We start from the raw sequence: 15,215 nt of genomic DNA on the forward strand, positions 1-15,215 counted from the left end.
TGCACCTCTCTGTCTGTTTTTTATATCTTGCGACTTAGTGTTATCTATTTTTTATTTTAAATGTTATGCACCTTACTGTTGTTTAGGTGTTTTTTTTTTTATATTTTTGCATTTACTGTTATCTAGTTTTTAAAAAATATTTTGCACTTACTGTTATTTAGGGTTTTTTTTATATATATATATATATTGCACTTACTGTTATTTAGGTTTTTTTATATTTTGCACTTCACTGTTATGTGTTTCTAAAATATGTTTTGCACCTTAGTGTTATCTATTTTTTTTATATTTTGCACCTCGCTGTCATCTAGTTTTTAAATATATTTTTCACCTTACTGATACCTTGTTTTGCACCTTACTGTTACCTAGTTCTTTTAAATATTTTTTTTTTTATTATTTTACACTTTACTATTATCTATTTTTTCATATTTTGCACCTGTTAACTTTTTTCAAAAAATGTTTTTCACTTAACTATTATCTATATTTCAATATTTTTGCACCGTGCTATTCTCTATTTTTTGCAAATACAAATACAATTATTGTAGTATTATTTATAGTTTGTATTATTTATGTTTCTCATAAATTTGTGGTATCATTCGGACTTTGTTTGTTTGTTTGTTTGTTTGTTTGTTTTTCCACCACTGCTTTTGAGTTCCGCAGAAGAGTGTTTTCTCTGACTTCATCTAAAGGACTCTTCAAGGAGCTGAAACAGAAACACTCCACCTGGAGGAGGTAGCCTGACAGCAGCATCACGGTTCCTCCCGGTGTCCCTGAACGCCTCATGGTGAGTCCAGGGTATTTAACATTCTACCCTGGACAGCGGCAGGTTGTTGCGCAAGCGCAGCCCATTCAGTCTGCATGAATACGGAGCGAGGAGAGGACAGGAGCACTGGGAGTACTGGGACTGGGAGGACACAGTGGACTGGACGGACCGGACCGGACCCGGGCAGGCGGACATGGATGGACAGAACGGCAGCAGCAGCATCTGCTCCCGGCCGCACGGCACCGTGACGGACGGCAAGAAGAAGAAGGAGAAGAAGAAGAAAATCCCCGACAGAGTGACTCTGAAGAAGGAGATCGGGCTGCTGAGCGCCTGCACCATCATCATAGGTGAGGCAGGAAAACAAGAGAGCTGCTGCCACTTGGGATCAGCTCTGCTCTTTATTTTATCACTGCACAACTTTACAAAAACTACTCAGAGCCGTCTGACTGTGTTTCTGCAGGGCTGATACTTTACAAACAACTGTTAGAATAAAGCTGAAATCCTCTGTGGCCCCTGGACTGATGGGGCAGATCATAGTTTGGTAGCACTGGTCATAAGAAAATGAGGGACTCCATGTTTGTTTGCATGTGTGTTCACATCAAACTGAGTTGTAAGTGCTTACGTGGCTGAAATATATGAAGTGCAGGAACAGGCTGCTGGTCAGGCAGATGGACATTGTGTGCTGGAGCAGAAGGGACAGCAGGGAGCTTTAAACACACCTAAGCACAGTAAATACAGGAGCATCATCCAGGCTGGTTGGAGATGGGGATGGAGGTGGAGGTGGAGGGCCTGCAGGGAGTCAGGCTGCATGCAGAGGGCCGGCTGTTTCAGCATGAGCACTGGCTGCACCACTCTGCTCTGATGATCACTGCTAGTATGAATATTACCAGCTGGCCCTGCAGGAGGGTGATGCAGATATGTCAGCAGTGAGTCGGCTGTCTGGCGCTCAGCCACAAAACTCACTGTTTTACTCCAGATTTTTATAAATATGACTTAAAATACACAAACCAGGACTTCCATGTGTTCATGATGATAAAATCCTTCACAACAAAGGTCAGATGCTGGTTGAAAGCAAACTGGAGCTCAACCACTCTGAATGTGCTCAAACCTTTAAGGGGTGTGAGTGTAAGCGTTTTGGTGTACTGTGGTGTGTGTATTGTAGTGTGTGGATTGTGATTTATGTATTTTAATTCAATGTTTATAGTGCACTGTGGTTGTTAATGTATGATGTTTTAAAGTGTGTACTCTTAACAACATTTTAGGTCTACGTGTAAAAGCCCAGTGAGGGACAAGAGTTGAAAAGTAGCAACAGCTGTAAACTCTCTGTGCAACACATCAGTCCCGTACTCTGTACTGGATATTGGAACTATGTTTAATTGCATCATCCCTATAAAAAACAACAACAACAAAAAAACATTTAAGGTGAAAATTGTGAAGATTAAAAATTCAGATTTTGCTCAGGGCACCCAGAGGCTCCAGGTTCACTGGCCTTGTCGTAATAAAAACATGAAATGAAATGGAATAGAATAAAATAAACTTAAATAATATAAAATAAATTAAATTAAATTAAATTAAATTAATAAAATAAAATAAAATAAAAAATATAATAATAATAAAATATGATTTGAATGATTTTTATTTGTGTCATGCACACTTACATCTACAATGACATAGTAACAAAATAAAGTACATGTTATTTAACTACTCAGTCCAGAAACAGAATTCTCTGCCTGGCAAAAAAAAAAAATCAGCCACTAAAAAAGGTTCCCTTTCTGCAACAAAACTCACATTTTTCAGGATCGTCCAAGCAAAAGAAATCAACATAGACAGAAGTCATCAATTTTCACCTAAATGACACACCAAACAAGTTCTGTCCTCCTCTGTGGTGGTGTTAAACCCTCCAGTCTCTGATACTAATGATAACGTTCCTGAGTGCAACTGTGCACACAGGGATCTTATGCTTCACGTAAGGTTCCACACTGTAGTTATTCTTTATGAGACAATAAGTTCTATGATCTACATGATAAATTGTTCAAATTAAACAATGATTTTAACTCACTAACGCTCACTAACCCAGTGAAATATTTTTTTAGTGAGTCTCTGATCCGGCATCTTCACCAGTCTTCGGAGGTTCCCATCCCATATCTCAACTAATGGCCATACTGAAGTAAATGTATGGACACCCAGGGAGGATCGAATCGCTTTTTAATGCACCGTGTTACAACTTGTATGTTCTCAAAACCCCAAACACCAGAAGCATAGTCAACACCCAGTGCACACAGTGTGGAAGATCCACTCATTTTTGCCCTACAGAGCCCCCCGATAGTGTCTCACAAGGCCCTGGACTCCCAGTGGCCACTAAAGCCAAAGATACACGGTGTGTTAGTTAGTCAAATAGCTGATCAGCCAATAACATGGCAGCAATGAATCTAGGCATGTAGCCATGGTCAAGACGACCTGCTGAAGTTCGAACAGAGCATCAGAATGGGGAAGAAAGGTGATTTAAGTGACTTTGAACATGGCATGGTTGTTGGTGCCAGACGGGCTGGTCTGAGTGTTTACTGGGATTTTCACACACAACCATCTCTAGGGTTTACAGAGGATGGTCCCAAAAAGAGAAAATATCCAGTGAGCCAAAATGCCTTGTTGATGCCAGAGGTCAGAGGAGAATGGCCAGACTGGTTCAAGATGATAGAAAGGCAACAGGAAGTCAAATAAGCACTGGTTCCAACCAAGGTCTGCAGAAAACCATCTCTGAACCAACAACATGTCCAACCTTGAAGCAGATGGGCTACAGCAGCAGAAGACCACACCAGGTGCCACTCCTGTCAGCTAACAACAGGAAACTGAGGCTACAATTCACACAGGCTCACCAAAACTGGACAATAGAAGATTGGAAAAACGCTGCCTGGTCTGATGAGTCTGGATTTCTGCTGCCACATTCAGATGGTAGGGTCAGAATTTGGTGTAAACAACATGAAAGCATGGATCCATCCTGCCTTGTATCAACGGTTCAGGCTGCTGCTGCTGGTGTAATGGTGTGGGGGAGATTTTCTTAGTACCAACTGAGCATGGTTTAAACACCACAGCCTACCTGAGTATTGTTGCTGACCGTGTCCATCCCTTTATGACCACAGTGTACCCATCTTCTGATGGCTACTTCCAGCAGGATAACGCACCATGTCACAAAGCTCACATCATCTCAAACATGACAATGAGTTCACTGTACTCCAATGGCCTCCACAGTCACCAGATCTCAGTCCAATAGAGCACCTTTGAGATGTGGTGGAACGGGAGATTCTCATCATGGATGTGCAGCTGACAAATCTGCAGCAACTGTGTGATGTCATCATGTCAATATGGACCAAAGTCTCTGAGGAATGTTTCCAGCAATGTTTCTTTTTACTTTTGTTCCAAGCGGACGATATTCACCTCTGTTTTCCTCGCTGACAGATTATTTTCATGCCAACAGTTGCAGCAGAGTCTTCAGCAGAAAGCTGTGGGATGATCAGAGTGTTGTCAGTGAGAGCAGTGTTGTAAGTGGAGTTATTTGATTATGACATAATTGGATTTGCTGCACAGAAAGTTTTTTCATTCGATCTGATGGATATCTTGAGAGAGGGCTGAGATGGAGCTGCTGTACACACTGTGAATTTACTAGTTGTTTATAGACACAAAATTATTATTATTTTTTGATACCATGAGACGACGCGAGGATTCAGGGTGGAGCTGATGTGATGTATGGAAACAGCAACCGTAACTGTGAAGGCATCTAGCAGCGAGGACTGCAGATTGCAACCAGCTGAAACTTCCCCTGGTTAGGACTCCATCAGTTGTCATTGTTCAGGAGGTTTTTAACTGGAGCCGAATTACCCACAGAGGTCGCTTCCTCTCCAAAACAAACAGACCTGGTGATTTAAACCAGTAAAAACACTGAATAAAGCAGTTTCAGGTTATAAATCTGTGTTTTTCCAGTGGTGTTTGGCATGTCGCAGACAGGCCGCCAGCCAAGCATCTGCTAATATGTGCTCGCCTTTTTTCCTTAATTGCTTAAGATCCAGATGTTTAGAAGATTTTACTGGGAGCCAAATTATCTGCAGAGGTCTCTTCCTCTCCAAAACAATTGGACTGTGTGATTAAAACCAGCGAAAACATGAATGGCCCTATCTAGAGCCAGTGTTTAGTTCATCTATTCTCGACTACTGTAGAAATACGGTGGTGCAACATGGCGATCTCCATAGACAAGGACTTATGTAGATATAAACGACTCATTCTAAGGTAACAAAAGCACAACAATTCTTATTTTTAGGTGATTATACATTAAAGAAAACACATTTGTTAGATTGTATTCCATTTTTGCAAAGATATCCCCCTGAATTCAACACACTGGGCCTTTATGTTTGATTGGCCCGGACATCTGTGTCATTGACAGGTGCTGATGTATTAACCTGTTGGTAAATGACAGATGGTCTTTTATGTAACTGTTCAACACTTAAGTTCATATGAAGACTCCTCCAAAACAGTCTCAGCTGTGCATTGAGCTTAAAGGATAAGTATGACTTCCTGTCTATGTCTGTGACTGTTACACTATCATATCTGATCTCAGACAATAGTAAAAATAGTAGTAAGAAGTGGTAAAATAATTGGTGTAAAACAGAAATAGATACAAATATAAAGATGGGAATTTAAATATCAACAGAAAAAAACAACAGCAAAGAAAAGAAAACTAAAAAGACAACAGAAAAAAAACTTTGTACATTGAATATTGTTGTTTACATGGATAAATATGGATGTGACTATCAGGTAGCATCAGGCATGATCTTTAGTTTACCTGAGTAGCCTACGCCACAACCGGATTACAGGTGGAAAAGAATTTGCCCCTAGATCCTCTAAATGTGTATTTTATCTTCTCTAACTGTATAAATTGCATGAAATGTTTTAATATTATAAATGACTTCAGCCATTAAAATCACATTAATTGTCTGTCAATCAACAAATTGATTAATGAAGTAATTGTTTCAGCTGTTTAATCTATAACTGAGCATCGTATTTTATAAACTCAACATGTTTTGTAGAGAAGAATCTTAATTTGTACAGTAACTAGTAACTAAGACAGATAAATGTAGTGAAGTCAGTACAATTTGTACTGAAGCACATTACTTGGATGCACATAGTTACTTTCAACCTTTGTAACTAAAGCTGTAATATCTGTAAAAACACAAACACATATAGTTTGTTTTTAACAAACAAACAAACAGGAAGAAATGCTGCATCTGCTGGGGACTATTTTCAGTGGTGGATTCAGCCACATTTGGTGCTTTAGTGTAGTGGTGCCCAACTGGTGGGTCGCGGTCCAAAAGTGGGATGCAGGTCCATTCTGAATGGACCGCAAGTGACGTGTGTCAAGATTGTAAAAATACACTTTATTTTTGAAGTACAGTGAATTTACAGCACAGAACTTTTATTTTGAAGTGCAGTTTCCTGCTGTAGATTGTGTGAATAACAGACAGCTGCTTAACAGAGACAGTAAACTAGTTCCACGACATGGTGAAATGCACGTATGACGCTGAGTATATTAAACTGTGTGGACCTTGAGCTAATGACTAAGGAGAAATCTGGACCCCGAGGCTGGACCAGTTGGGAACCACTGGTCCACTGAGTATTTGTGGCTGCAGGATGGTGTATGTGGGACTGAGTCAAAATAGCGCGTGTGTTCAATGTAATGAACGATGTCACCCAGCGACACAGTGTGGCTCACTGAGGCTCAAAGTCCAGACTGATGGAAGTTGATCCAAATCTGGGATCTGTGAGTTTAGCCTCATAAACTGAATGTTGGATGGACAGAGGATAAACTGGATACTGGCTTCCTAGATGGTCGTGAGGATGTAGGAAGTGAAAGCTGTCTCTAATCCATTTAACAATTTTGTTTTCAGGGCCGAGTTGTTCAAAAGTAATCTGATTGAATTTCAGCTGCAGAGGGGGAAAAAAAAGCGTTTTAAAAACAGATCAGATCATGTAATCCAGTCCTAATTTTGATCTACATTAATCCTTCAGTTTGTGTTGTTCAAAACTTTTTTTTGTAGGATTGGGATACACTTGATCCAGAAAATCTGATCTCAATGGAAGGCTGGATTTAGGGTGGATTCCAGGAACAAAATGTGATAAAACTTTCAAATTGTTAAAATATATATACATTTATGTATATCGTGCAAAAAAAAGGATGTTGTCCCCATAAAAATAAATCCTGAAAATAGCTGTCAAAATAAAACAAAAATTAGTTAGTAATTAGTTATAATCTCGAAGATCTTTCTTGTTCTCTTTGGCGGCACCTATGGCGATGAGTGGTAAGTGCAGTGTATTTGTTGGCAAACTGCCTGTATAGTGATCTGATATGTAGATTTAGAGCGCTGGTTATCTGGATTTGGTAATGTTGAAAAGTTTGTATGTGGATCAATTTGATTCGATGCAATTTTGCTTTAAAAAAAAAAAGAACTCACTGATCCTGGACAGCAAAACATGGGACTTCCAAATCCAGATGATTTTGATCCAGATTCAAGTTTTTTGACATCTGGGCCCTGATGTGTAGTGATCATAAGAGACTGACAGGGCTGCTGGTGTAACTGTTGGGGTGGGTTATCCTCCAAATGCAGAGTTGGCTGATCGATCTCAAGAGCAAAGTGTTGTTTGATGAGACACTGAACCTCAAATTGGTCCCGATGGTCAGATGAGCGCCTTCCATGGTAGTTAGCTGAGATTGGTGTGTCACTGAGTGTGTGAATGAGAGGAAAAATGTAAAGCAGCAGGGGGACAGATGGCTGCAGGATCCTACTTAAAGGGACAGTTCACCCCATAATCAAAAACACATATTTTTCCTCTTACCTACAGTGCTGTTTATCTGTCTAGATAGTTTTGGTGTGAGTACCCGCGTGTTAGAGATATCAGCCGTAGAGATGGCTGCATTCTCTCCAATGTAATGGAACTAGATGGCACTCAGCTTGTTGTGCTCAAAGCACCAAAAAATACATTTGAAAAACTCAACAACAATGTCTCTTTCCAGAAATCTTGACCCGATTACTCTAGATAAGGCACAGACCTTGTTGTGAGCAAGCAACAACCTCCAAGGCTGACAAATGAAGCCAACACCAAAGTGCCACTGTAGTTCCTCTAATGGCCACATGAGGCTGACTCCAGTAGCAAGTCGATCCCCAAAGACTCTCATGTAAACATGTTTACAGCCTGATACAAATAACAGTTTTGGTCTCTATGGCTAATCTCAACATTTATGACAACTGTACGGAGGATGTGTTTTTATATAACTCACCTGTTTACGTTTTATTAAGGCTTAAAGTTACACATAATTACAGGCAGGGCTGTTTTAACTGACTGTGAGGCATCACTACAGCTCCACCCTCTCCTCCAAATACGGTCATTTGTGGCTCCAAAAACAACAAGATGGCAACAGCCAAAATGCCAACTTGAAGCTTCTCATCAAAAGTCCACAAAACAGTGGGTGATGTCACCGCAGCTAGCTAATATGCTTTTTCTTCTTTTGCACTATGAATGAATTGTATTTCATGTCTTCATCTGCTGGTGGGCCATCACAATAAGAGTAAGAGTATGATGTTAATTCCACTACAGAAGAGACTTGATGATCACTAAATTTAGAAATGTTGGTTTCAGTTATCGGTCGAATGAGTTGTTATGTACGCATGTTGTAAATCCAATATCATGCATCCCCTCAGTCTATGGTTGTGACTACAGCCGCCAACCGTACCACCGTGCAGATGGAAGCGTGCATCTCAGGCCCCCAGGAAGTGTGCAGGGCTTTGAAGCCAATTTTCGTAGTGACCAAACAGTGTAATTACCACGTCATGTGATGCCCTTCAGCCCAGAAAGACTTTTTCCGTAGACTTACATGAGGAACAAAAAGATGTCTGCAAATGAGTGGATACATTTTTTTAGCTTCAGAATCCCTGCAAAATGACTATCGAGATTTAATCCATTCAGTTCCGATGACAATTTAGGCATTTTATCCTCCATTCAAGTTAACCGATCCCTAAACCGCAAGTAGCTGGCTCAGTTGGTGGAAGTCTCGCGTGCGCCTCCTCTATGCACCACACAATGCGGAAGCAGTGCTGATCTTTTGGGTAATTTTATATGGGGCAGTTGAACCATTTTGGCTTCATGTGCCACTTTATAGAAATAAACAAGGCCCTGCCTCCAATGATGTATCCAGGTCTCTTTATCCATCCATGGTGCATCTACTGCTAGCTCACTAAGGGCCCCCCTTAGCCCTACCCCTACATTTGTGCATTCCCGTGAGGGGTAGTGGTGTCCCAATTCCTTTTTGTGTGTCGGGGTAGGGGGCACAACAAGGGGTAGTGGGTATGAAACTAGCCCTTCTGAGCGAGGGATTTCAGATGCTGACTTGCCAGCGAGGGGTAGACGTCGCCATGGCTACCACCGAGCAAGAGATGTGGGAAAAAGTTCATACATAGCCAACGTTACCCTCGTCAGGTTGCTTGTTAGCTAGCTAGCTAGCTAGCTCACACTATCTGGCGTCTGTCATCTGTCCTGTTCTGCAAAATTGTCGGATTTTTCACATTACGATAGCACGCCAGCTAGTATAAATATGCTGCCTCGTAATGTTAGCTGGTTAGCTAGCTATCTAGCTAGCAAAAGTCCCCTGTCGTCTGTCGTTCATCAAACGAATCATGATGAATAATGCAAACGCGATCAGTAGGATTAACTCAGATGGAGACTCCATTGTAGATGCCGGTTGGAAATGTAGATGGCTCGCAGCTTCCTGTTTAAAATAGTTAGGTATGCGTGAACGTAACCGACGCAGTGACGTAGTGAGTGGTGTCCCAATTCCTAGGGAAAGATTTCAACCCCTACCCCTCGTTGATTCATTTTGAGGGCCAAGGGGTAGTGGACAAGGGGGGGTATTGGGATTGGGCCTTAGTACCAGTGAGCTAGCTAACGTTACAGCTCAGCCGAGGAGGACACCAGTAATGTTCACATCTCTTACAGTCGGCATGAACCTCTCTTCCATGAGTAGATGCACGCTTCCTTCTGTGCAGTGATACAGTTGGTGGGTGTAGCTCGGTAAAACGAAAATAGCTCCTACATGAAATTACTCACGACAACGTCTGTGGATTATCTCGAGTAACAAGGTCATGATTTCTGGAAAGAGACATTGCTGTTGGGTTTTTCAAATATTTTTTTTTTGGTGTTTTGAGCACCACAGGCTGAGTGCCATCTCGTTCAATTATCCTGGAGAGAAGGCAGACATCTCTACAGCTGACTTCGACAACTCACACTAAAACAATCTAGATTTATAAATAGCACTACAGGTAAGAGGAGATATATGTATTTTTGATTTGGGGTGAACTGTCCCTTTAAAGGCTTTTTAGCACTTGCACGTCACAGTGACCCTTATGAGGTCTGACCCTGGTTTTTAGCCCAGGTTTTGGCTAACTGGACCTGAGCTCCCTCTCGGCCAAGCCGTTGTTTCTTGCTCAAGGCGGACATTTTTGTCAAAATCCTTCTCCAGAACAAGAGAAAGGTCCTGTGTGCAGAATGCTGAAGCACCTTTCCATTCAGAGTGAGTGAACAAGCTGGCTGCTCGACACACTGAACCAGGCTCAGCATCAAGAGTCATTTTGTACCTCTAGATTAAACTGAGCTGCAGTTTTTGTCGACATTCATCTCCACAGCATCAGTCTGTGTTTTTCCTTCCTGTGTGTCACTTTAAGGAAGCTGCAGGATTGGAGGGATGCAGAAGGTGAGTCGGTCACTTCCCACCTCTGCAGCCTGGAGTGGATAATTTATGTCTGGTTATGTAATGGATGTCTGTGCCACTTGGCTGCCTTCTGCCGTGCTACTGGTAGCGCTGTAGTCTGAATGTGTCGGATCTGCTGGTACTCTACACTGCATACTGAGGCTCTGGGCAGGAGGGATTGTCCCAGCCTGAGTGATGGCCTTTACCTCCTTCTCTAACTCACTCTGTTATAGAGCTCTTTGTGTTTTAATACCCTCTGTATAAACTCAGAGGGGGACAGTTTGGATCGTGTGACTGAGGTTGCTCAAGAGTCTCAACAGGGTCACTGGTGTTTTTAAGGTGCAGCAGCGGAAATGTTGGAGATGTGCTGTGCGGACATGCATATGTAAACATGTTCCCCATATATGTGAAAATATTTGCAGTGAATGTGCAAATTTAAGTTCATGGGCTGGATTAATGTTTATTTATCTACTTAAGCATTTTCTACATTTTCATCCCCATCTCTGTCATGTTGCATATTTATGCCAGAAAATTACACACAGAGGTGAGGCAAAGTCTGTGTTTAGCAAGTCAGAGGTAGTCGTCAAGTTTTGAAGTAGTTTTGCACCATTTAGGCTCATTTATACTCCCTTTATGTATGAACATTGTAGCATCTGTTTCAAATGTAAACATCACTGCCCTCATACTTTCATGCGTCCTCTATGATGGCATAGATACAGCCGATTTTAACCATAGAGTGCAGAGTCACAAGTTTCAAACTTCTTTTCAAAATCCTTTTCACTCCTTTCCACCACTATTTCATTTCTTTGTCATTTCCTGCAGTCATATCTCGCTAGCACTACGCTTCACTGCCTCTATAATCTCAGGTGGCACTGCTCCATGTCATCTGTATCTGTGAACCTTCAGAAAACATGCACAATTTAAGCAACAGTATCAAGCTAAGATGCTGTTAATGAGGAAGTACTTGTTTGAGGACATTGGGACTTGATCGTTTTATTATGACGGCATTTCATACAGGCCAATTTGGTGTGACGGACTGTTCCTACAGACTACAGTTGCAGCGATATATATTGGCTTCAAGGTATACTGTGATATAAAAGCGTACGCCTATCATACTATGTACATTTGCTTATCTACGATATTGAAAAAGAATGCAAGTGGACGGAGAATCTCCCCTTTATTTTAGTTATTTTCAAAGGGGAGACTTTTTGCACATACTTCCATTAACAAAATGGTTTCAAGTTTCAGTTATAGTAAGAAAACGTTTTTTTCAACCAACAATAACCTTTTTGTTTTCATTCTATTTTCAGTCATTCTAAGTTCTGTAATACCGTGACACCATGGATCTATGATATTTTCTGAGATGGCTATCGTATTGTGAAAATCTTATACCGTTGCACCTTACTACAGACAAAAGGGACATTCCTAGCTTGAAGTGTGGAGCAAGGAAAATTCATACGGAGTTACGCTGCTTTTTATACATTTTATGATTTGCAATTTTGTTTTTGCACAACAATTTTCAGGCATTGAAATGAGCAATTTTATACTTTGTTACACACTTGTGACTACTAAGAATAAATCCACTGTCTTTGTGTAAGGACAGATTTTTTTTCCAAAACTACTTAGTGTTCAAAGACAATGCTTAGTTTCTTTAATACTTGTCAGGTCCTACTGATCCCAAATAGCTGGGAGAAATTAAAAATGCATACCAAACAAAAGCTCTGGTTTCAGGATGGTCTTTTTCTTTCTATGTACATCGAGAGCAACAAAAAAATGAGTCAAATTCCTTGTATGTGCACACACCTGGCTCACAAAGCTGATTGATTCTTCCTCCTCTCCTCAGGGAACATCATCGGCTCCGGGATCTTCATCTCTCCAAAGGGAGTCCTGGAGCACTCGGGCTCAGTGGGTCTGGCATTGGTGGTTTGGGTACTGGGAGGCTGCATCGCTGCCTTGGGCTCCCTCTGCTACGCTGAACTGGGCGTCACCATCCCCAAATCTGGAGGAGACTACTCTTATGTCACGGAGATATTCGGTGGTCTGATGGGGTGAGTGAAGATACTCTGCTGCAGTGTAAAGTGGGGCGGTGTAGAGGACATAGAGTGTGTCAGTTTGGACGCTACTCAGGTCATTCACCCTGTTTTCTGTCTGCTCGATGAATGACGTTAACTCTCAGTTAGTAACCGTGCATTGTCGGAACATTTGAGTGCACTACAGAAGATAAAGTGTGACACTTTTCACCAGACATTTGTTGAAGACTTTGTTATACCGAACACACTATGTAGTGAAATGTAAAGTAGATGGTAATCGCGATCAGAGACAGTTCATGTAAATTGCCCACTGGTGTGCTTTTTATGACTTTGAAAATTGTTACATATACTGAAATTTTGTTTAACTTCAAAGTCCAGGAAGAACTGCTTTTTATGCCTCCACACCAGCGATAGTTGAGGCTGGAGGCTATTGCTGTTTTTGGGTTGTCGGTGCGTCTGTGGGTCCGTACTTCTGTCCCATCCTTGTGAACACCTTGAGGGAATTTCTTCAAATTTGGCACAAATGCCCATGTGAACGATGAACTGATTAGTTTTTGGTGGTCATAGTTCAAAGGGTCAAGGTCACTGTGACCTTGCCTGTCTTATTCTCATTAACGAGATATCTCAAGAAAACCCCAAGGGATGTTCTTTAAATTTATCAAACATTCACTTGGACTCAAGGATGAACTGATTGAATTTTGGTGGTCAAAGGTCAAGGTCACTGTCACCTTGCTTCTGTCTCATTCTCGTGAAGGCAATACCTCAAGAACAGCTTGAGGGAATTTCTAAAATTTGGCACAAAAGTCCATTTGGAATAAACTGATTAGAATTTTGTGTGTCAGAGGTCAAAGGTCAAGGTCAGTGTGACCTCACAAATTATGTTTTTGGCCATAACTCAAGAATTCATATGCTAATTAAGACAAAACTTCACACAAATGTCTAACAGGATAAAAATAATGAAGTGATGACATTCTGTATCCAAAAGGTCAAAGGTCAGCTTCACTGTGACATCACAATGTTCGGCATAAAACACTTTCCTGGCTGTTATTCAAGGTCATATCCCAGGAACAGAAGGGGAAATATTTGGTCAGATACTGAATTGGTGACTCTAATCTTGGGTGTCCACCTTGAAACTGTGCTGATTGTATAGATCTTCTGTGCTGCTGGGTGGAAGATGTTTTCACAGACATGAATATAAACTGTAACTGCAACTTCACTGGTCCGTGAAGGCATAAAACCTACTGGGGTAGCTTTTTGCCCATGGACCAATAACGTTTTTCTTATGCTGTATTAAGGCATCATAATTTATTTGGTGATTATATCTCACAATATGAATCTGAATCTTTCAAGTTATTAAATAAATGCAGTGCAGTAAAATAGAAATACTCAAGTGAAGTATAAGTACCTCAAAACTGTACTAGAACAAATGTATTTAGTTACTTTCTACCACTGCTTTTATACTACCCTCGGACAAAGCAATTCTAGCTACCTGGGTAAAAGTGGAAAACCCTTTAAAAGTATTTAAGAGAAGCAAATAACATCATAATGCTCCACTGAAAACAGGACACTACTATAAATATTATCACTTATAATCGTCGTAAATGTAACGTGTATTCATGTTTAATGCTGAATTATACAGCGTGCCGTACTTGGACACACCAGTCACTGAAGTCTTTCTCTTATTCAGGTTTCTGCTGTTGTGGAGCGCCGTCCTCATCATGTATCCGACCACGCTGGCCGTCATCGCCCTCACATTCTCCAGCTACGTCCTGCAGCCCGTCTTCCCAAATTGTGTTCCTCCATACATGGCAACACGGATGCTGTCCGCCACCTGTCTCTGTAAGTGACATCTGTACCATCTGCACTGTATTACCTATTTCTCATTTTAATGTTTTTCAGAAAGATATTTCAGTGCAGGGCGGCACAGTGGTGGAGTGGTTAGCATTGTTGCCCCACAGCAACGGGGTTCCTGGATGGGGGGGAGTTTGCATGTTCTCCCCGTGTCAGCGTGGGTTTTCTCTGGGTACTCCAGCTTCCTCCCACAGTCCAAAGACATGCAGGTTAATTGGTGACTCTAAATTGTCCGTAGGTGTGAATGTGAGTGTGAGTGGTTGTCTGTCTCTAGAGCCCCTTTTACACTGCCAGATTTTCCGTGAATGTTGGGCCGTTTTGCTGGCAAGCTGCGAGCATTTAGACACACAGAGCCGGATTGGCGAGTTGATCTGAGGCGCCCAGTTTTCTGCCTCGTAGGGTACACATATATGCGGAACCTTTTTAGTTTAAAAAGACTGAGGCGGCCTTCCGCAACAGGAAACAGCTGATAGCAGGAATTAGTGAGCAGCTAGTAGCAAGAGGGAAACACAAACCTGACAGACACTGTAAAGATGAGCAACTGGGGAGACAAGGAATTGCGCGCCCTCCTTGTCCTCGCAAACGAAGAGGCCATTAACCGTCAGATGACGGGGACGGTGAAGAACGGGCCGACTTATGAGAGAATCGCCGAAGGACTGACCAGCTGCGGCTTCCCTCCCACGTCACTGTTTACGTCACACACTGAGCTACACGTTTTGTTACTTGCTCACGCCCCCCATTGCCCTGAAAAAGGTGCATTCTGTATAAACAAAAGTGGGCAGGCGGCATT

At 41.6% G+C, this 15,215-nt stretch overlaps 1 protein-coding gene across 1 annotated transcript in view; it reads left to right on the forward strand.

The window, feature by feature from the left end:
• The first annotated feature begins 592 nt into the window (after positions 1–592).
• slc7a10b (solute carrier family 7 member 10b) overlaps positions 593–15,215 on the forward strand; it is a 43,288-nt gene continuing 28,665 nt past the window's right edge. Inside the window, exons 1-3 of the mRNA XM_033635985.2 lie at positions 593–1,107; positions 12,388–12,592; positions 14,262–14,413. Coding sequence (XP_033491876.1) covers positions 954–1,107; positions 12,388–12,592; positions 14,262–14,413 — 511 coding nt within the window. The 5' untranslated portion in view covers positions 593–953. The remainder of the gene's footprint in view (positions 1,108–12,387; positions 12,593–14,261; positions 14,414–15,215) is intronic.

This window comes from Epinephelus lanceolatus, chromosome 5 (assembly GCF_041903045.1).
Source record: "Epinephelus lanceolatus isolate andai-2023 chromosome 5, ASM4190304v1, whole genome shotgun sequence".
NCBI classification, from domain to species: Eukaryota; Metazoa; Chordata; class Actinopteri; order Perciformes; family Serranidae; genus Epinephelus; species Epinephelus lanceolatus.